This window comes from Rhea pennata, chromosome 16, assembly GCF_028389875.1.
Source record: "Rhea pennata isolate bPtePen1 chromosome 16, bPtePen1.pri, whole genome shotgun sequence".
NCBI lineage: Eukaryota > Metazoa > Chordata > Aves > Rheiformes > Rheidae > Rhea > Rhea pennata.
Genome location: NC_084678.1, coordinates 9,205,904 through 9,228,878, shown reverse-complemented (window position 1 = coordinate 9,228,878; position 22,975 = coordinate 9,205,904). Strand labels below are relative to the sequence as shown.

The window sequence follows — 22,975 nt, the reverse complement described above, 5'->3', positions numbered from 1 at the left end:
CAAGAGGCAAACCACTGACCAGAAACAAAATCTTGGACCCCCATTAGGAACAGCTCAGCTGCAGCAAGCATGAGGCTGTACATGTGATAACCCTTTTTGTTCAGCTGTGCTGACCTTGTGAAACATGGTTGGAAAATCTTGAGGGTTTTTTTTGAATATCATAAACAACTGTCACATTCTTTCTTTCATCTCAGGAAGCCAGAGCAATAACACTTTAGAAAATGAAGGTTGTACTGCATGGCAAGAATTAATCTTAACCACGCCGGTAAATCCATGACATTGTTAAAATTGTCAAGCTAAAAATTATATGTAATCTCCAGTGGGGCATAGTTAATCTCCTTCTAATTTGGAAGATTAACAAAATGGTGATTCCAAAATCTGTTTAAATGGTATGTGATGTATATAGTAATTTTAAATTAAAATCCAGCCTGTCTTCTATTATCTGCTGTGGTCTAGCCGTTTTCATGCTGTCCTTCACCAGTTTAAGCAAGCTAGGACTGAAGCGCTCAATTTAATGCACTTCCTGGGAAGAATAACCTCAAATTTAGCCTCTTCTCCTGCAGGTCTTATGGCTCCTTGTTTGATGTATACAGTGGTGGCATGGGGGATTGCCTGCAGTAGAGGTTTTTTTGTTGTTGTTGTTTTGGTAATCCTGCTGTTCAGAAACTGATTCCTGTGGTCCAGGAAGACAAGGAAAAGGAAGAGTGATTCCAATTAGCCTCTATTTCTTGGTGTCCCCCTGCTTAAGGGGCCAAGCTGTGCAGGAGATGCCCACTGTGGGCACAGGGGTGGCACTGGGGAGGACCTGGCTGTATCTCCTGCGTGTGCTGTTCTTCTGCCTCATATGCTCAAGGGTTGCCTTAAATTATTACTTTTTTTTTTTTTTTTTTTTTAATTGAAGCTCTCCCTCTCTTTCCTCACGTTGCGCCGAAGCAAGCAGCGGGCTTAGGCGCCGGATCTCCTGCTGCTTCGCCGTGGTGCCCAGCACGCAGGAGCTTCCCCTGCTAATGAGTCTGAGGAACAAATGTTGAGCTGTAAACGTTTGCAGCCGCTCGTCAGCAGCAGCGCTCGTCAGCAGCAGCGTGCGTGCTGCCCGTTGAAGAGGTTAGCAACCATTTCCCTCTGCCTGCTGAAGGGCCTTTTCTTTTGCATTTAACTGTGCACTGCCCGCGAGCGCCGCGCTCTGAGGCGACGCTTGCCGAGCAAGCTGCCGACAAACGATGCTCTTTTTCTCCTTGGCAGTGGCAGTAGCGACCTGAGGAAGGGAAGCGAGGTGCCAGCGCAGCGGGCGGCTCGGCTGCTTGCCTGGCCCGGTGGATGGGGGGAGCTCCTCAGAGCCCTGAAGGGTGTGGGGTGGAAAATAAGCAAGGGATGCGAACATGTGGAATTGCATCCCTTGGAACTGCAATTAAAGTAAGAGTCAGCATCTCCCTAGGAAGGGTAATATTTACCTTTTGCAAATGCTTGTTATGCTCCGGGCTCCAGCCTGCACGTGTTGCTGTGGCCTTCCTTGCAAAGAGACATTGTGGCAGGAGCCCGCAAGCAAAGTTCTTCTGGGGGTTGTCCGAGGATGAAAGCAGCTCTGCTGCCTTCTCGCAGCCCTGCGTAATCTTACCGGTGTTACCCCGAGGTAGTGCCCTGGCATGCAGATAACTCTGCCCTGGTTTCTGTACCGACAGCCTTGCTTGCATGGGGCTGGGTATCAAGTACAGCTGGCGCTTGGCCCCTCACTCATCATTTAACTGAGCCAGCCTGTCTCGGGCTACATGACCTAAAATATTCAGCTCTTGCCCTCAACTTTATAAGCTGACTCAATGCTTCCTTCGGTTCCCCACTTCCTTCATTGTCTCCGTCTTGCCTATCAGGGTGAAAGACTCCTTTAGATGAGTACTTGAGTGGAGAAAATGCTCTCTGTTCCATTGGAAACCTGATTTTTTCCACCTGTGTGGGATATCCTGTGTGGCACAAAACCCTTAGCTCAGCCAGGAGCCGTGGCATCTCTGCTGGGATTGCTAGTGAAACTTGTCCTCTCGCTGTGCAGATTATTCTCATAGTCCTTCAATTCTTACTCTTTTTTTTTCTTGATGAAGCCTCCACAAATTAATTTTTCTGAGTTAGTTCAGACATAAACAACCAGTATCTGTGTGCAAAATTCCGACAGGTTTTGGTCGGACATCGCTGCAGTCTCTGATCTTTCCCCACTTGCTTCGTGCATGTGCAAGCTGATTAAACCACCCTTCCCCAAAACTGGCAAATTGTAATTACTAGCTCCGTGCTGCTGTGCTGTTAATTCTTGGACCACTTAATGTATCAAATTACTCTTTTCTGAGCTATTTATAGACAAAGGACTAAGTTGCAGTAATGACATCAAATTCTCTGAAACTAATAGGAACCCCTTATTTATTGTTTTGGCAGCCAGTACATTCAGGGAGTATTGTGCTGCTGAAGTTGGAAGACTAATGCAGACAGGCCTCCTAGCATATTAGCTGAAGGATGCTGTGAAATTTCCTAGTTAGCTTGTTTACTAGTTAAGACTCTTTCTTGTGTGGCTGTTAACTATCTTAGCTGTCTGCCTCTTCCTTGGAGGCTTAGTCTATGGTGAGCGTGATTAAAATCCTTTGCGTTGCTCATGCTAATGGAGCTGAATTGCTGCTGGGGATCTGCTGGAGGAGCTTAGCGAAGTGCTTAATGTAGACATGACTCCGCTGGCTATTCTGTGTCTCTGGGCCCTCTGGAAGGTCCTTGCAGCGGCTGAGATCTGCCCACCCTGGGCTCTGGCAGTGACTGGAGCTCCTGCATGGCTCCAGGCGCACCACTTCCACTGGCGCTGGCTACATGTTCACCTCTTTCTGATATGTATTTTTTTTCTTCTTTGTACCTCATGCTGTCATGGTACAAACCCAGCTCAGCAATTTGTATGCTTTCCAAACGTCCAGGCAGTTTGTTCAGCAGTTGTTTTCCCCGCTGAATGTTGCTTTATGGCTGCAATGATTAAAGCGTGTGCTCTTAGGATAAGGACTCGTGGCATCAGCCAGAGGGTCCTCAGCTTCTCCCAGTGGGCGAGCAGAGGGGAGGCATCACCTTCCGTCTCTGTCCTGGGTGTCAGCCCTTGATAGGGCGTGTGCATTTGTTTGACCTTAGTACTTGGGCTGGCTGCAAGATATGCTCCAGAGAGCAGCTTTTGACACGTTAGGCACTTGCAGATTGTGCTCCAGGAGGAAAAGGATATGAATTCCAGTGAAGCTGTAGTAAATTCACAAACAGCCCTTATGTACTTCCGCTGTGTTGAGGGACGGATGAATTAGGAAAAGTACTAAATGTGGCAGGAAACCTGTAAATCTTAGTGTGAAGGAAGGCTCGCGTCTTCCTCAGGAAAGCCTGGAGGCTGTGCTGGGAGCTGATAGCATCTGAACGCCTTGCTCCAGCAGCCGGGACCACGGTGAATCACCTGGCCTCGCTTCCTGCCCCCTGCCCGCTGTGGAGGCGCTGCTGTAGGACCATCTGCCACCGAGCGGCAGCGTGGGCATCCGACTGCCTCCCCTCGCCGGGGGGATGCCGCAGGAAGCCCCCCTTCCCGCTCCCGGCGAGGGTGTGCTGGGGTCGCCGGACTTTCCCCTTCCCGTGCCTGTAGCTAGCATGAATCATCCTAGACCTTCTCCAGAAAAACCCCTGACCTGGAGGTTACTTGGCTGCCTCTCCTAGTGCATATCATCAAAGTGAAATTAATTTTCTGTGAGAGAGTCAGCTGTTCCATAATTAAAGTGCTCCTAAAATACCAGCTGAGAAATGATTACAGGAAGCCTTCAGCACTCATTTATGCTGTTGGACTTTACCTGCCCAGCCGAAGCCGTTGTCCCCTCCCTCTGGAGCTCTCCGGGCGCCCGTCGCCGCGCGGCGAGGCGGAGGGCCGAGGCTCCCGGAGCGGCGGGGAGGGCCGAGCTGGGACGCGGTGGCCTCCGGGCCTCGCCGTGCCGGCGGGGTCGGCTTGCGCCTTGCCACGCTGCGGAAGGTGTGCTTGCAGCGGTCCCCGGGCGAGCACGTCCTCGACTTCGGCTCCGAGTTTTCTCCGTGGTCTGGGAGGGTCTGTCGGAAATATCCGTGGGGAAAAAGGGCATCTCTGCCTGCTGGCAGTGGCTCAAAGCCTTCTCGTCCTGGTCCTGCCAGTGAGCGTGCTGGGGAAAATGGAGTCAAAATGGAATATAGCGAGGGGACTCGCGTGGCTTTCTGGATCGTCCTGCGCGGTTAGACCAGCCGTATCTGGCGACGCGGGGAAGCGCTCCCCAGCTGCAGCCGGGCTCGGGCCGGCCGAGGCGCGCGCGCGTCGGGGCCCTGCCGGCGGCGCTCCGGCGGCGGCGGCGGCGCCCCGCTGCACAGGGCCGCTCGGGGGGCCGCGGGCGTTGCCGGTTCGCTAGGCAGAGGCTGGGGGTGCGCGAGGGCCGGGGGTCGAAGCGGGCACGGAGGCGCCAGAGGACAAGCGCGGCCCAGCCCGGAGCCCCCCCCCCCCCCCGGCTCTGCTGAGCCCCCCTCGGCGTCGCGCGGGGAGGTGACGGAGGAGGGAAGCGTTTCAGGTGCGCTTCTCCGACGAAAGCGCCCGGCGCGTTGCGGGCCGCGCGGGGCTTGCCGAGCTCGCGGGGGCAGCGCGGCGTGCCGGCTGCGCGAGGCCGGGCTGGGCCGGGCCGGGCCGGGCGGCCGCCGGGGCGGCGCGTTGGTCGTGGCGGCGGCGCGGCTCGGCGGACAGGCCTTTCCCTGAAGGGGTGAGCGGGCGGCGAGCGGCTGCGGCCTGCGACGAGGCCTGCTCGTGCGGCGGGGGTGTGCGGGGCGCCCGGAGCTGCCCAGCGAGGCACCCGCGTGGCTGCGGGGGTCCGAGCCAGCCGCATCGTGTGGCGGTGATGGGACCGGGGAGGGCAAACGGCACGTCTGGACGAGCCCCCCGCGCCTTACGTCGAGCAGGGAGCCGGTGCCGGTTTGTCCCTCTCGTTCCTTCACGCTTGGCCAAACCCGGCTCTGCGTTGCGCGGCGAGGCGGAGGCGTGCTGAAGCAGAGAGCTAAGTGGTTCGCTCAGCGTCGGCACGTTACGCGGCGCTGCTGTCGCAAGCCCCCCGCAAGCTGCAAAAGCGCAAGCCTCGGCCCCCTCCCCGGCGTGCCGAGAGCCTGGTCCTGGTGAACACCTCCGCCCCAGCGGTTTTCCCAGCCGCCCGGCCACGCTGCGGGGACGAGGAGAGGAGCTGTGCCCTCGTCCTGGCGCTGAGCTTTCCGGGTTGCTGGGAAGGGAAGGGAACGGTCATTAAAGCCTCCCTGATTTCACGATCGGGATGGCCGAGATGAAGCTGGGCCTTCAGCCCGCCTCGCGAGTCCTGGCTGGGCTCTGCTTTCTCGATGCTGCCGCCGTCCGTGCGGACCCCGCTTCCCGCGAGCTTGGGGAGGGCTGGCGGCGCCTCTCCGGCCGGCGGTGTAGCCGGGGCAGGATGCTTTTGTAAACCTTTCTGTAGGAACCGGCTGTCCCGAGCAGCAGCTCGTAACACGCCGCCCTCGCAGCTGAGCCGGAGCTGTCGTGCGGGCTAAGGAGCTAACTCAGAACTTGCTCAGCTCTGGCGAGGTCCGTGGTCACTCGGAGACCTGCCTCTTGCCAGCTATTGAGCTCATCGCTAAAAGCTGTTCCTCAGCTGTCCCGCACATCCTGTCCCAGACCCACAGGTATGTGCCAGCCTGCTGGCTTACTCACTGCTAAACCCTAAATAACTCTTTTCCGCTAATGCTTTTTTTTTTGAGGGACTCTCATTTCCCCAAATCTCACGTTGCAGCAGAGGCTGGCATGGGCCCCATCCGCACTCCAAGCTCTTCTGGCTTTGCACGCAGAATTTTTAATGACATTTACCTCTGGCTGGTGGTGTTGCATCAAAATGCCAAGTTGTCCTTGGGGGTTATCCCTCAGGGATCTGCTAGGATGAATTCCCCTTCTTTCTGCCCAAAAGCAGGCCTCACTGTTTGTAGCAGTAAGTGCAGTAGGAGCATCTTGCCAAGAAAATGCACTAGAGCACGTGTTTGCTTTGTAGTGGTCATTAAACCATCCAATAATTATTCTTTGCTATATAGGTAGTCCCAGAATAGAGCAAGTTAATGAAGTGAATTTAGGAAGAGCTTTGGCTCAAGCAGCTCCTGCTTTTTGCTGTATTAGTGTAATAAATCACTCAGATAATGGTTAACTGGGTTGGGAAAACTGCTTCAGCTGAAAAATTTGGGGCAAATTAATCCTTGTGGATGACTTTTCATTTGCATTACACGCTCTTATGACTGCTACCACTGTCACCATCGCAAAAACACATACAAATGGGAGGGGATGGGCTGGAAATGTGCATTTAACCCAACATTTGAAACAATTTAATTGCCAAGCACTTATTGCAACCTAGCCGCCTTGTTTCCCTATGCTTGCACAGTTAAACACCTTATGCTGCTCGGAGCCGTCTGGTGTTGAGGCAAATGTGCTGCTTCAGCCAGCTTACCCGGGCCCTGGTTCCCGGGCCTGGAATGACGAGCTGTAGGTAAAATGCTGGCAGTAGTTAATCCTCTGAGTTATCTGGGCCTTGAAGGTAGTAGTTCTGAACTGCTTGATATTGGTGGCTTGTTCATCTGGACATCGATGCTCGAAGAGCCAAACAGGCACGTGGAAAATGTTCTTGCATGGTGGATTGAAAATCTATGTGGTGATTCCTGAACGCAGCTCAAAGACCTGCGCCGTGTAGGCATGACTCCATAGCTTATGTACTCTTTCAAATATTTACTTAAGGTGTGTGTTGTGGGGAAAAGCTGTGTTTGGGAAATCCAACTCGGCAACCTTTCTCGAGACTGACTTGAATTCTGTCGTATACAAGGAAATAAAACTTGAATCTGTTTGTCAAGTAGGTAGTGTTTATGCAACGACCTTGCTCTCTGATACTGGTACAGTGTCCAGGATGCCCTATCTAATCTGGGCTCCTGATGACTTCAGTAATGAGCTTCAGCTTCCTGGCACCAGCAGCCATCAACATCGGGCTCTTGCAGGGTTGTGATACGCCTGGTATAGAGAACTACCGGGCTGTTACTGATTTCCTGAGCTGGAAGGCGTTTCCTCAGTTACTGCCCTCCCCATGCAGAGGGTTTCCCTTGATCTCTTGGCTTGTTAGCCTTTTCAGCCCTTCTGGAGTCTTCCTTTTAGTCTGTTTTGATTTTGATTATTTATCAGTATAAAATTAGCCTTCTGGATTTCCCTTCTTTCTCAATTTCAAATCTTCATTCTTCAGTCTAAAATCATTAACATTTTAATGATTAAATGTTAATGTTAACATAAAAATGTTAAATGATTAAAACGAACATTTTAATCCAGTGAAAACAGAGTTACGGTGCAGCCCAGTGGAAGGGGGTGGGGGTTCCTGAGTGCAGAGACCGCAGGTGAACGTCTTGCAGGCTGGGAGGGAGCTGCTGACGTCGCGAGGGTTGTGCCTGTTGCCGTTTTCTTTGGGGCTGTCCTTGCAAATGTCTACGGCAGCTTAACTGAAATTTAAGCAGGCTAAGTTGAAGCAGTAACGTGACATAATGGTCAGTGGAAAATGAGGATAATGAGGAAAGTAGCTGGGGCCTCTGGCTGGAGGGACTGTCCCTTGAGAGGTGACTTGTGCAAAGTGTTACCTGCAGCCTGCTGGGACGGGAAGGGGTTTTGCTGGAGACACAAGCAGGAGGTTGTCACTCAAAAGCTGCCTTTGCCCTCTCTCCCCTCCTGCTAGACATACCTGACAGCTCTTGAATGCCAAGGCGCCCGTGCAGGTGACAGCACGTGGACTGTCACTGCGGTGTTACTGCTCAGTGTTGACTGACAGGAAATCAATGTCCTTGCCAGTCTCACCAATGCATGAGAATATGAGCAGACAAAGTGGAAGGTTTGGATAAGCGTAGAGCACTTCAGGCTCAGTGTTGTGAGAGTGTGGTGTGACACCACCACCACAAGAGAATTTAACCAAAGAAGGTGCCCAAAGTCTTGGGGTTCAGTTGTTTGAATGGCGGCAGGCAGCTTGGAAGGCAAAAGCTCACATAAAGTTGGAAGGCCCTTACTTAAACAGAGTGCTAGCAAAATAGTGACGTGCATTGATTTAAGGTGAGCTCAAAGATGGTGGAAAAAGAAATTGTTCTTATCTCGTCTGATGTAGCCTCAGTCAGGTGGGAGCAGGCCTCTGACCTTGCAATGTGGGAAGGAATTTTCTCGTCCAGTCATTCAGCTGAGTTTCCTCTTACAGTTATACCTTCGAAGGAGGCCTCTGCACTTGCACAGCAGGAGGAATTGTTGTTTAACCTCTCGTGCTGAGTTACAGCCTGCATTGCTGACAACAGCCATATAAGTTCACCTTATTAATCAGACAGGTTTCAAAACGTGCCTCACACCTATGCTTTAAAAGTCATATGCCTTTACTAGCTTTCATCAGGTTTCATTGACACATGTGACCCAGGGATCTCCATGGCTGGAGGAAGCCAAAAGGAAGCCGAGTGCTGGGAAGCATTCCAGGAGACTCATATTTCTCTTCCATATTTCTTTCCTGTAAAAGCAGATGCTCACAGATTTTTTTTTTTCCTTGCAGTGAACACCTACCTCTTCATGATGCAAGCCCAAGGCATCATGATTCGTGAAAACATGAGAACAATAGGAGCTCAGGTCTACGAGCAGGTGGTCCGCAGTGCCTATGCCAAGAGGAACAGCAGCGTGAATGACTCAGGTATATCTTTAATAATTGTCACTTTGCTTGAAGTTTCCATTTTCACTGGGCATTGAGTTGACTTGAACCACTCTCTATTAAAGGAATTAATTTATGTTGGTAAATGCAGGGTGGGAATTTCAATTGTTTTTTTCTACTTGTTATTATTTATTCAAATCCTTTTAACTTGTATAAAGGGTGGATATCTTGAAAGGTCTCAAATGGCTGGATGTTGAGTGAAAACCTCTTTGCTTTTGAGGAATTCAGCTTGTTATCTTTAACCAACCTGAGGATAAAGGCTTTGAAAAACAGCTGTGTGAGAGTCAGGCTTTGTATTTAAAACTGCCTTCACACACACATGCACACAGCCATCACCTCACATACATGTAAGAGCCCATGTTCATAAGCTTCACTCTTTCCTTGCAAAGATGAACCAATATGACTTGGCTGGAGCGCTGCTGCAAATAATAGATTGAACTCTGGGTGGACTGAAGGTATCAGAGTAACAGACTCTGACTCCTGACTGTTTTCCACCCATAATACAAAGCTGGAAAAAGGTTTACTGGTTTAGTTACATCGTAAGTTTTGGTGTAAATAGGGTATGCTGACGCATAAATGTGCATGTTTGCATATAACAAGGCATGAGGCATTTCCTTGCTACTGAGGACAGGACAAGCAGGTGTCATGCGGAGAGAGTATTTTCTTGTGTTTACATGTAACTAGTGAGCCAGGAGCATGATGGTTCCCAGGCATGTTCTGCATTAGGCTTTGGTGATGCCTGTGAAGCTCAGCTGAGGTCCACACTTGAGAAGGAATCCAGGGTAGGTTTCATCAGCAAGGGCTGACAGATTTAAAAAGCAAATTTTCTTCCATATAAAAAATGCAATATTCTTGCTACTCAGACTCACCTCTGGAAAAGCATCTGTTCCTGGAGTACTGAGTATATGGTATGGCTGTTATTCCAGTTTGGTTGTACTTTGAGTAGAAGAGGTGAAGAAAGGGGTAATATCCAAACTCTGCAGATGAGTTGCACTCTACATGATCTTCTCTACTGTTGAAGTCAGCCAGAACTGCCAACTCTATCTGTTTTAAGACTAGAAACATCAACTGAAAAAGGTGAAAAGAAGCTAACAATGAGAACTGAAGCAAAGGAAGATCAGGTGCTTGCGGTGAGCAAAGCCTCCAGTGCCCATCTGAGCCTCGATGAGGTGCTCCCTGCCACCCTCCAGGCTGCGAGCCCTCTGCAGACCTGCTATAAATCACTTCTGCATGCAGTAGGCAGGGAAGTAGTTACCACATTAGCAGCTCTGATGGTTAATACTGCTACTGAAGTAAATGGCTTTGCTCATGCCTCAGATCCATGTCAACTCTGCAAACTTGGGTTGATACTGCCTTCTCTTTGAAAAGCTTTGAGCAGTAAAGGTTTATATAGCACCCTTTTGCGACTTTCCCCCTAAGAGGGTTGAGGAGCATGCATGTGATGCTGGCCATGGCATCAGGAAGGCTCGTGGAGCCGCAGCCGTGAGCCTTGCCTTTCCACTGCAGTCAGTATCTTCCCACCCTGACCTGAGGTTTTCTTGAGTTTCCACACTCAAAATGCAATCTCCCCATCTCCTTGCTGCCTCCTGGAGGTGACAAATGAGGTAATAGGCAGCTTTCAGACTGCTCCTTGCCTTATAAGGCCTACTTGCTCCTCTCTGGTCATCAGCTAGGTCCCTGCTCCAGTTTTGTGGCAGCACCTGGGAAGCAGGATGTCACTAATGCTTGCTGAGCAGCAGCCTCTCCTAAATGTCATGTCTGTCCTCCAGATGTGGCCAAAACGGAGTGGCTCTTTACACAATGCAGTCCTGTGTGCATTGCCTCCCTGGACCTGTGACTTTCATTCTTAGGCAGAACGCTTAACGATGTCCAGTCCTGAATGTCAAGGTGCAGGTTGGTCTGCTGCAAGCATAGTGCATTTCCATCTCTCTATCTTCTACTTTTTGCCCTTCTTAACTTTTTCTGTAAGTTACTTCCTCGTTTTAATAACTTTTTAAGCATTTGTTAATGGATGCAATAATCAATTTCCTATTCACTGAGCTAAGAGGTATCCCTTCTGTGCTTTATCAAGCAAAAAAGGCAGTACTTTGTGTAAAAATAAATAAATAAATAATAATAAAAAAACAGTGGAATTGAGCTTTGCTCTGCATTATCAGGACATGGTTAGAGAGCTGAACTAAGTAGCAAGAGCTATATTCTGGTGATATGAGTTTAATGGGAATCTGGTTATTAAAATGTAGTCGTAGCAGTAGCAAGCATCCAAAATAACATTGACTATACTTGAGAAGCCCTGCGATTCTGTTTGCAAGTCCGTCTTGAGTCTGGCTGAGGTAGTTTGGGTGCTATTTAATCTAACAGATAAACAGTACTAATGACGTGATACCACGTACTAGCAAAAGAAAGCAAGCTGAAATAGCAGGCCAGGTAACGAGTTGTTGTAATTGATCTAAATGAAAGATTTGGACCTTGCAGTTTAAGACATCCTTCCCTGCTTTACTTTAAAAAAAATTATTCTATTTTTTTCCCCTTTGAGATATCTTTAAAGTGTGTGTTTTTTTTAATACAGTCTTTATCCTATAGAGAATACAGTATGTTTATGCAATCACTTAAACCTGCATATCTTAAAATAAATCTGATGTAGATTCTTAACCCTTTAACATCAGCTGACACACACTCTTCACTATACTGTAAATTGCTCTCAGTATAAAATGTGCAAGACTTCTGTATCAATATCTTTTGAACCTAAATGTATGTTTTAGTTATGTGCAAGATTATAGCTGCTGGTTTAAAGGAAAAAGGGATTTTGCGCTGTGTTTGGTAAAACAACTTAAAATGCTGTCTGCCCACTGTAAGTGTGCTGTGTGCAAGTAGATCACCTGCAGCAATTGCTAAGCTGCTTGGAGAGCTCTTGGGGAGGGAGAAACACTAAAGCTGCTTTATCTTTAGGTGCTTGAATAGCAGATGGTTTGTAGTGGGGCTATGAGAAACCTGCTCCCCAATTCTGCTTTGAATTAATCTAAGGAACGTCAGTCCTCTCACACGTGCTTGTACAGTCAGCTTGGTGTAAATGTCCTTTAAGGGTAAGGCAACCAGGAAGGATCGGGCCCTTTCAGCCTCACAAGCCAGAAGTATGGGGGAGCTGGTCTGCATCAGGCTCCTGATGTGTGGTGGGACTAAGTGCTCTTAGCCCAAAACATCTGCTTTTTGGGACCCATACAGGAGTGAGGTGTGTGAAGGTTGAGGCTCCTGCCCTTGGTGCCATGGGATCAAAAGGCAAACCCCCAGTGAAACTTCTGGTCGTCTCAGAAAGAAGAGATGCAGCATCCTCCCAGCAACTGATACGTTACTATGGCAGGCAAACTTTCTTCTAGCACTTAAAATAAAGGTCATGGCTGGCTTTAGCCATTTACACAAAACTGGTGCATTTCGGTTATGTAACCATAGAAAGCAGAAGTTTTGTAGCTGTACAAAAAGTTCCTTAAAACTCTCAAAGGTGTAGCATGTTGAAGGGTTTTTACTCAGAAGGTAAAAGGAATTGAAAGGATGAGGGCTTTGAGGAAATGTGCTCTTCTGGCTGCTGCTGGGTCCTGCTGGAACGTGGGCGCACGTCTGCTGTATGTGACGCTAACCAAGTGAAAGGCTACGTGCAGCACCATGGTGTTTATTGATCCTTTCAAGAGAATCACGAGAAGCAGAATTTTGCTGAGCAGGCTGCTGCTCCTGGCAGTCCTCCCGTGAGCCTGTGTTAGGAGAGGAGTCACTCAAGGAGCACTTCCCCTTTTACCTCGGCTGCAGCCCTTCAGGGACAAAGTATTAAATAACTTTTCCTTTCAAGAACCACATGCTGCTTCCATTTGATTTGCTTGTGCTACCTGAAGGTGAAGCTCAGAATCCATCCTCGGACCGGGAAAGGGGCAGGTTCCTCAGCGGTGGCCTGGTCTGACACCCGCAGGGTTTCTCCTGCCACCCTGCAGCTGCCCTCTGACGCCATGGGGAGGAAAGCCCAGCTGGGCGGTGGTTGCAAGACAAGGACCCATACAGTGTGGGGACGCTTGCGGCAGTCTGTCGCAGCACCCACGCTCAGCCCTGAGTGGTTCTGGGGACAGGGTAGCCAGATGAAGGGATGTGCTAGCAATGGCATGGGGAAATGGAAAAACCAAAGACCTGTAGTTCAAATAGACATTTTTCTTCATTTTTTTCCCCCACCCTAGATTATCCTCTTGATTTGAATCACAATGAAACCTTTCTGCAAGCCACAACTTTTCTTCCTGAAGATTTTACCTACTTTCCAAACCATACCTGTCCTGAGAGGCTCCCTTCTATGAGTGAGTAGCACCGCACCTGGTCTCTGGTGTTGCAGCCCTTGTCCCAGCTTGTGTCAAGCCCCCTGTCCCAGCTAGGGGCCCCTTCTGTGCCAGCACAGCTGGCAAGTGCCAGGTTTTGGGAGGCTGGCAGCTGAGCCTGGAGTATCCCCTAGGAGCAGGTTGAATTTCTGCTTTAGCTGGCAGTACCAGCGCACCCTTTACCTGCTCTTGCATGCTTTTGGATTCTGTATTCTGGCATTTTTCCCCTCTTGGCTTGTTGATATGTCACCTTTTCTGCTTAGCACCTGTCCGGAGGGGAATGAATGGAAGGGCTGTTCAGCAGCTGCAGTCTCCCTCTGGGAAACCATTGTTTACCGGATCACCCAAATTAATCCCTGCAACGTCTGAGGCGCTCCTCCTTTCTGGAGCAAGAGCCGTCGCTTGGCAAACGCAAACAAAAGCGGAATTGTGCCCTGTGAGTTGGTGGAAAGGCTTGGCCAGCCCTTTTCCATCGCCAGTGCTGGGGCTGGCAGGCAGCAGAGCAGTTGCTCCTTCACCCCTCCGGCGCTCGCTGCCGTTTGCCCGCGTTGGCCAGTCCCAGCCCTGGCACTGTTGGACATGAGTGAACCGCCAAACTGTCCCAAGTGAAATTGGGCCTGAATTCCTCTTGGCTGTAGCAGATCTGGAGGAGTGGTGGGTTTGCAATGTAGAGGGGCCTTATCCAGCAAGGGGTGGGTGAACAGAGCTGGGCTGTGGAGGGGGCAAGGTTGAGTCATGCCAGTGGTATTATTCCTCAGTCATCTTTGGTGAGAGAGCAGACCAGTTGCGTTCAGCACTAGGTCCCAACATGGGAGAGAAACAGCAGAGCACTGAGCAGGGTAGGAGCCAAGCAGCACCTCCTCGTGTTCGGGTGGGAGCCCTCACCTCTTCATCTGCTTCTTTCCACTGCGTCTGCAGAGGGCCCCATCGATGTAAATATGAGCGAAATCACGATGGAAGATATCCACCAGTTCTTCTCAAAAGACCCTTCTATCAAGCTAGGAGGCCACTGGAAGCCGAGTGACTGTCTGCCTCGCTGGAAGGTAAACGGGGAATTCGGAAGCGCTGTGCCTGTAACACTGCTGGGCACAGCAGGAAGGATGGCTCCTCGTCGAGTGTCAGGGAGATGTTAGTGGGGAACGCCAGCACTTCCACCTTTGTGCTGCAGCTCCAGATAAATGAATGTAAGGCTCCCTGTAACGCAGGACTGCAGTGCCTGGAGAAGTGAGGTGCTGAAATTGGGGGCTGCGGTTGTGATGCATGAGTCAGCTGTGGCTTTCTGCAAGGACTGCTGAGGAGACAGGCAGTGAACTTGCCTGTCCGGTTCCCAGCTGACGGGCCTCCAGCTCACCCAGCTGTCTGGTTTGGGGACACCTGACCCAGAGATGGAGGTTGCATTGCTGGGGACTCTCGCCTTGGAGGGTGGTGGCCTCTGGGCAGTACAGTACTGGGACCCGGCCTTGCTCTTGCTCTCCTGACTTGGTGCATAGAATCAGTGAGTATGGGGGCTATTAGCCTCAATTAAGGCCGGGATTGCATTTAATCTCCTTGAAGCAACAATTTCCCAAGAGGCAAACACCAAAATTTACAAGCAGCAGTGATGCAGGGGTTAGAGGGGTCTGTGGGCTGTCATGAACTCTTTCCTGGTGTGGTAACGGACGCCCTTTCCCCATCCAGGTGGCGATCCTAATTCCATTCCGCAATCGTTACGAGCATCTTCCAGTCCTTTTCAGACACCTAATTCCAATGCTGCAGCGTCAACGTTTACAATTTGCGTTTTATGTTGTTGAGCAGGTAAGTCCTGTGCGCGCACGGTGGGTGCTTCCCAGCTGGTTTGTTGGTGGAGGCAGCCATGAGCATATGAAATGTGCTGCGATAGAAAAGTGAGCTAGAGCATCAACATGCAGCCAAAGTCGCAAGCATAGCGCTGCTTTGTGGCCCAAGGAGTTTATCTGCAAGATCACGTGATTTAAACATTAGAAGATTTGTACGTGATTGCTTCTGAGTTAATGTTGCAAAGCTGAAATTGTCCCACTCTATCTCAAATTGGTGCAATTAAGATGTGTCCCTGGAAATTAGAGCCTGACTTTCATCTAAAAACTAGAGATCTAGATTTTTTTTTTCTAATTCTGTATTGGAGGAGATATTGGGGAAAATTATATATATTTGAACCAGAGATTTGCAGCATAAATAATATTGCTTTCTTATCTATGTGAACTTGTCACCTAAGCTATCCATTCTCACACACCCTGCTAACATGCTACCAAACTTAGCTCTCCTTGGCCTTTTGGACAGTGTCAGGTAAAGAGAGCGATCAAGGCTTTGACTAATAATACTTTAACATCCTTTTTTTTTTTTTTTTCAATTGTATACTAATTGAATATTCAAGTCTTGCAACAGATAAACTAGTGATATCAGCTAAAACCAATGCATCCTCTTCTGTTCAGCCATTGAACTGGGGGCCAGTTTCACTCTGGATTCTCAGTCTTATTTAGGAAACTGCGCATGCAAAGCAACTGAACTTGTATTAGGCTTCCCTTGAGAAGGAACTCTGTTTCTCCTAGGCTGGTAACCAACCCTTCAACCGTGCCATGCTCTTCAATGTTGGCTTTCGGGAAGCAATGAAGGATTTGGACTGGGATTGTCTCATCTTTCATGATGTGGACCACATACCAGAAAATGACCGTAACTATTACGGATGTGGACAGATGCCAAGACACTTTGCAGCCAAGCTGGATAAGTACATGTATCTGTAAGCATCAGTCTTCCTCTGCGCTATAGTAATAGATGAGAAGCCAGTGTTAGATTTCTAAAAGGACAGAAAATCAATTTCAGTTTGTTTCCCAAGCTTTGTGCAAAGTAAACATAAAAGACAAATAGAAGAAAACATCCTCATAGCTCATAGGCTTTATTCATTGCAACTGGGAGAATTGCTGCTCTGACGAGCTTTGAGTAGGCAATTGGATCAACTCTGAACGGCAGCAACAGCCGTTTCCCTGCACCCTCAACTAATCCCTTCTCTCCTGTTTAGGCTCCCATACAATGAGTTCTTTGGTGGAGTGAGTGGCCTGACGGTAGAGCAGTTTCAGAAAATCAACGGTTTCCCCAACGCGTTCTGGGGCTGGGGTGGAGAGGATGACGACCTTTGGAACAGGTACCACTGCGACTTGAGCCATGTCCCGAGGTGGGGTAACTGGCAGGGCTCCTGCAGCGGTGCCAGGTGCCGTGAGCCACGTGGTGTGCAGGTGCTGCCCAGGCCCCCAGGGCGTGTTCCAAACTTCAGGAATTTAGAGACCTGGTTTTGAATGCAGTGCACCAGTTTTGTCAGTGCTAGAAGTAACCTCTAAGCCTATGTGCTAATATCCTTTAGATCAACTTTACATCACGACTATATGCATATAGGTTGCATATGCTGTGAAGAGAAGTATTTTTACCTCTTCCAGCCTGCGCTGGGCTGGGCTGTACCATTTGCCTGACCCAGGGAGCGGCCGGCCTGTTTTTAGGTGACTTGATGGGAAATGCATTTGGGTGGGTGGTGTTCCAGTTTGCTCAAGCAATAGATCAGATGCAGACAGAGAAACACTGGTTGTGAAATTACTGGCCTCGTATGCAATATCCCATGATGATGATGTCAAACTGATCCCTAGCTGAACTCTTGAAACCTTGAGGTGCTGAGCACAGTGTAACTTGCCTGGAGCTTAGGTTGAAGTGAGGAGATATGCGTAGTTTGTCTGCTTGATGGAAAGACAATTACTGTAGGAGCTGCAAGAGCGCTAATTGTGCAGTCTCGGCAAGCACTGAAGACAGAGCAAATGCAATAGTTGATTTTTTTTTCCTTTTTTTCTTTTTGTCTCTCCCCTTTCTAATACAGAGTGCAGTTTGCAGGCTATTCGGTGACTCGACCAGAAGGAGACACGGGGAAATACAAATCAATTCCGCACCATCATCGGGGAGAAGTGCAGTTCCTAGGAAGGCAAGTGAAACTTTGAAGGGGTTTGGGATCCTTTAAAAAAACAACCACCACCCTGTACCATGTACAAGGTTTGCTGCAGCTGTCTAGGGGCAATTACAGCCTTAACTCGTGAAGGAAACCCTTACTGTAGGAAGATAAGGGAGGCAGAACGTTGCCTGTATTCCTCTGGCATGATTAGTGCTCTGCAGCCCTAAGACAAGGGGTCGTTACTTTGTGATTGTAGCTTCTTGAATTTAATCCAAGAGCCTGGGTTGCCAGCCCTGCAGCCTGACTTAACAGGCTTGGGACATCTGTATCTGGAGGGGGTTGTTTCTAAAGAAGTAGTTAATAGTTTCTAAAGGAGTGGTTAATACTGTTGCAGAAAACATGGCTAGTTTGTAGAAGGCAGATGGAGCATTTTTCTGTGGTAGTGTTGCTAAAGCATCAGGTGTTTCTGGAAGTACTAACGGTATGATAGAAACACTCTTGAGTTTGCATTACAAATTCTGTTGCAGAAGCAACGTCCTGCTACATTGTTCTTTAGTAGTGGAAAATATTCAGTGTTTTCAGTTGAAAAGTGCCACTTGCACTGCTTTCATCCCCTAATGAAGTGTGCAGACGGGGAGATGGCGTGCAGCTCCTGGCACACTCCTCCTGCTAGAGAAGGAGCAACTCCAGTCGTGACTGCCAGATGTACTAATTCTGCTGTTGCTGCCCCTTTACTCTAGGCTGGGGGTGAATATACAGAGCCCTTAAGTTCAGGACTTGCCCTCTTGTGAGACTTCAGATGTCCGTGAGGAGGAATAATTACACCCTGTACATAGCAGCACAAGCACTGGGTGAACACTTTGTCTTTTTTTTGCTCAAAAAGCTAACTTCTCCCTGGAGCTTTCTAGGAGGGCTCTAACGCCCTCATCCGTGAGCCAAGGCTTTTTCTGAGAGTGCAACGGTTCAATGAATGGCTGCTATTGCCAGGGGACCTTGGTGGAATTTGAGTCTTCTGAAAACTATGCAACAGAAAACCAGAGAAATATCTTTTTTTTTTTGCTAACAACTGCAGGAATTAACACTTGTACGTCATGAGCTGTTGCATAGTGCAAGCTTTGTTCTGAATGGGGGCTCCTGTCTGCTGCTGGCAGGAGAAGGGACAGCAAGGATGGCTTCTTTTGCAAAGACTGTTTGAACTAGCTGCAAATTCAGAGGAGAAATGAACTTATGTACTGGTCTTCAGTCTTTTCCTACAGCGTATTCTCTCTTTGGGGAGTTTAGCTGTAGTTCTCATTTCTCTGTTGGACAGTACAGCTAGCAAGAGGTGATTCTTGTTTCACTCTTGCAAAGGTCAAGAAAGTTGGTTCTGTTTTTTTAAAAAAAGGCTACATTCGGTCAAATCTCTGAAGTATGAAAAGATGGGAGTGCAATGGGAATGAGCCCTCATTTTAGGATGCTGCAGGCCGAACGCAGGCGCCCTGTGCAGCGGGGTGGCAGGAGCCGAGGGCATTTGGGCCTCTCTGCCCTGGGGTCCTGTTTGCCAGGAGCAGGCATTGCAGCGCCTGGCGTAGCAGACCACCGCTCCTCGTGCACACAGTGAGGAGCGATAATGTCTCTTCAAACGCTATGAAGCCTTTTGAGCTCATGCTTCTGCAGCTTCCTTCTGGCTCCAACCACGAGCCTTGTTTAGTGTGAGGCTTAGCTCTGGATCAGCGGAGAGCGATCTGCAGGGGAGAGGGGCAAAGCAGCTGCTCGCGTGGCTTGAGGATGAGCTCATCGCCTTTGCTGCTGAGTACTCCCATCTCCTGTGCCGCATCTGCAGCTGGAAGCCTTACTGCAGGGCACACCTCAGCCTAGCTGCTGGTCCTGGGGGGTTTGGAGGAGTGTGATCATTTCACTCCTTCCAGCTTGTACCACTGGCAAAAGCTTTGCTTCCAGCTCTCCCATCTGCCCAGTGGCACCACAGCTCTTCCCAGCTGGGCACTGAGAAGGAATCTGGCACCCAGTGTTTTGCCAAATGCTTTCTGTCTTCACTGGAAAAGCTGTTTCCAGCCAATATGCTTTTATGGTGACCTCTCTGAAGCCAGTGTTGGTTTCCCTCTTCAGTGTGACCCAAAGTCGTCTTTCTCCTCATAGCATCTATTCTCTGGGTCTCTTGCAGTCTCCAGCTTCTTGGGGTCCCAGTCCCACCTTCCTGGTGTGCTGAGGTACCTCAGCACTGCTGTATTGCAGTACAGAAAATCCCTAGTCCTGGTCTGCAGAGATGTTTCTGCCTATTTTTTCCCCTCTTACCTCAGATCTTTTCTTGTCATGCGGACCCTAAACTCTATCGAGGCCCTTTTTGTGCCCTAGCTGCAGTTTCCTTCCCCCAAATACATTTGTTCTAGTTTTACTTCCTCATCTCGCATCACTCGCAGACTAATACCATTTGTCCTGCACGTGGGTGGGTGATCCAGTTTTCTAAGGAACAGAAATGACCACATCGCCTTTTGGCTTCTGCTTGTCTCCTGGGTTTTCTGGCTGAGGGGCTTGCTGGCCAAGGAGCCCTCCTTGTTTTGGCGAGGCAGAAGTTGAATGGTTTTGCTCTGTTATCACAACTTTGTAAAGTGTTTGGGATGTTTACATGCAAGGAATACATAAAAGATGAGGCTTCTTTATTAAGGGCTGAGACATTTTGTTCTGTGGCTTTGGATAGAGGTCAACTGTTTTAAGGGTGTTTTTGTAGCTGTCAGCAGACTTTGTACAGGGAAGTGAATCCCCTGGTCTCTTGCTCTCTCCAAACAGGTACGCCTTGCTGAGGAAGTCGAAAGAAAGGCAAGCCCTAGATGGCCTCAATAACTTGAACTACTTTCCAAACGTCACATATGACGCCTTGTATAAGAACATCACTGTTAACCTGACACCAGAGCTGGCTCTGGTGAGTGAATATTAAGAGGAGAAAATAACTTTGCTCTGCCCTTCACCAAGAAAACACCACATTAGACTTTCTTTTTTAAGGGTTATCGAGGACAAGAAATACTTTGGCTAATGAAGGATCACAGTATTTTGGAGAATAAGGCTGAAAGTGCACGCACAAATTGTCCTTGCTGTACCAATCCAACCCGATACTTGTGCAGCGAGCACAGCAGTCTTTTTCCTTTTCCGCCACTCGCTTTCCGGGTTTCAGGACAACGATTTGAACTGCTGCTCTCGTCTCACATTCCACCTCCATCATCTCCAGCACCGGGACTCGCTGCAGACCTGCTTCCTCCCCGCGAGCTGGCTCGGCTGAGTAACTCTGGCTCCTCGACTGGGAGGGTCAGAAGCAATTCAGTCAGCAACTGCCCCAGCTGGGAGATCAAACGGGACTTCTGATACCGTTCTATGTTTGTGCAGTTTTTTAAATGACCTGCTTGAAGTATATACAACAGAATCGCTTCTTAAAGAAGTGTAAGTGTAAATATGCTGTGTAAATTGCCCCTTTTTATTTTCTTGTATGGTTCAGATCCAAGCTAGAGGTTTACATAAGATCACTCATTTTAGTCCTGGATTCTGTAAACACCTGTGTGTGCATCACTGTACTTGTGCAAGTTGTTCCCTTTTCAGCCAGTGAGACTGCTTGCATGATTTAAGCTATGCATATGCATAAATGTTCGTGGAACAGGGCCCTAAACTTTAAAATGTAGTGGTTGATAAATACAGCCATCTCATCACTCGTTACAGAAATCATGTGGGTGGCTTTTTCCATGGAGAGTGAGGAAATGGGAATATTTATTGGGGGAGGGGGGGGAATACCATTTCTGTCATTTTTGAAGCATAACGTGTAAATTAGTCTGAAAGCCATATGGAATGAAATCCATTGCCTATTGCTCTGTATGCCACTTGGATGGCCAGTGCAAGTTTAGCAGACTTGTTGAGTTCACATGCACCACCCTGAGCAGCCACTGCTGCTTTGGGCCAGGAGACCTCGGCCCCCCGACTTCGCAAACCCTTGGGGTGGCTTCTCCTGCCCACGCATTGTCCTCAGGATGGGGCAGCTGGCTGCACTTCACAGGACCTGCCCCAAATTTAGTGTTCTGCAGTGGTTCCTCTAGGATAACATTATGGTTTGGGGTTTTGTTTTATGGAATAGTATTTTGTATTTATTGTGTAAATTTAACAGTACACTGAACTAATGTAAATTAGAACTAGGTAGGACACTTGGTTATCAGCCTTAACCACCTGAAAGCACTTGCACAAGTGCAGCTAGTGGGGTAGATTGTCCACTGATTAGTAATAGTGAGAAAAATGAAGGATATATGGATTAAGTTCATGAAAACATGAGTACCAAGAACTCAAGATCTCGGTCCAACACCTCATCCAAACATCTAAATTTGAAATTCTCCCTCCCTTGTCCCATTTTTCCACTCCTCTTCCTTCTTTACAACTAATTTGGGATTTTTGGGTTGTACCTATATAAAGGGTGTTTTTTTTTTTCCCCCATCCGCTTTTGAAAGTCAATCCATTAGTTACACAGCATGTACACAGTCATTTTTACTGGACCTCTCTCATTTAAAAATAATACTTTGGGGGTTGTGTTTTAATTATGTATTTATACATAACAATTGTGAGTATTTGACCTCAGAAATACTCTTTCTTTTTATTGCATTGTTTGCCTTCAGTTTCCTTAACTTTTCATGGTTTACATTGGTTTTTTTGGTTCCGTGGATGTATGATCCCCATACACGTCTGTTGTGGGTGTGACTGCCCAGGGCATTCCTAAAGCATATCAAGAAAATGTTAGTTTAGAAAACATGGAGTTCTCGTTGTGTCGATCTTATCAGGCAGTATGAGAGGACAGTGAGTCTGCCCTTGAAAAGCGCTGATAAGCCTGTAATTTAGGTTTAAAGTCTTTGAATTTACATGTGCTTTAAAATTGCTTCCTGAGGGAATTCGACATGGTTATTTATAGGCAGAGGTGAGGATTTGCTTTTTATGGCGCATATAGCAATAAAGACTTTTGCTTCTGAATCTTGATCTTGAATTCACATGGACCCTTTTCAAATGCTAGACTCTTGTTGTCCTACCCCTCTCTTTAATCTTGAGACATTGCTAGAAACCTGTCTTTGTTTAATGGTGCTTCAAACAAGGAATGTATTTCAACTAGTCCACGTTCACTACCACGGGAATCATGCATGTGTGTGTGAGTAGGTGTTAAACTACCTTAGTTTGAATCCTCAGCCTTTGTGTACCTGACATCCATTGCACCTTGTGTTGAACAAAGAAAGACGTTACCTCTGCTCAGAAATGCACTCATTTAAGGTTGGCATAAAAGGGTCCATTTTGCCCCAAAATGACATCACTGTTCCTCTGTTCTAATCACTTTGAATTTTTTCCCTTTTTAAAATGTGGAATATCTTAAAAATGTGCACTGTTATCAGCTAAGTCAAATGCTGTATAGTAAATGTAACTGTTTAAGAACATACTGTCAAGCGCATGTGCTGTTCTGGTGTAAAAATTCTCGTATTAAAGAACTTGTACATATTCTGGCAGCTGAGATTCAACAAGGCCACTCGTTTACCCCTTCCATGTCACCACCGTCTGTAGCCCTGCAGAAGGGCAGGTCATGTTCAATGCTGTTTTTCTTTCTTCTTCTTCTTCTTTTTTTTTTTTTTTTTTTTTTTTTTTTTTTTAATGAGCCATGTTGGTTTTATTTGCAAAACTATTTATTTACAGCTCATTATTTGTAAAGCTCTGCCTCTCTAAGGGAGGTACCGTCTGAGCGACAGCCACATACTGCTAGTCACTCACCATCAGCAGTGGCTTTAAACTATTAACGTATTTTTCCATCATCATGGCTTTTGAGCTTACTGTTATGTTTTTAAGAGGTGCCAGGGGGACATTTTTGCACTGAAGACTAGTGTTTTAAAACATGGACACACACACTTTTCAGCAAAGCAATCCTTTGTGTCATTACA

General features: G+C 48.2%; 1 protein-coding gene across 1 annotated transcript in view; it reads left to right on the top strand.

Moving 5' to 3' along the window:
- Positions 1-22,684, top strand: part of B4GALT5 (beta-1,4-galactosyltransferase 5) — a 38,588-nt gene extending 15,904 nt beyond the window's left edge. The window contains exons 2-9 of the mRNA XM_062589012.1: positions 8,604-8,738; positions 12,968-13,081; positions 14,018-14,142; positions 14,777-14,893; positions 15,664-15,851; positions 16,131-16,253; positions 16,971-17,072; positions 19,824-22,684. Coding sequence (XP_062444996.1) covers positions 8,621-8,738; positions 12,968-13,081; positions 14,018-14,142; positions 14,777-14,893; positions 15,664-15,851; positions 16,131-16,253; positions 16,971-17,072; positions 19,824-19,971 — 1,035 coding nt within the window. The 5' untranslated portion in view covers positions 8,604-8,620 and the 3' untranslated portion in view covers positions 19,972-22,684. The remainder of the gene's footprint in view (positions 1-8,603; positions 8,739-12,967; positions 13,082-14,017; positions 14,143-14,776; positions 14,894-15,663; positions 15,852-16,130; positions 16,254-16,970; positions 17,073-19,823) is intronic.
- The last annotated feature ends 291 nt before the right edge of the window (positions 22,685-22,975 follow it).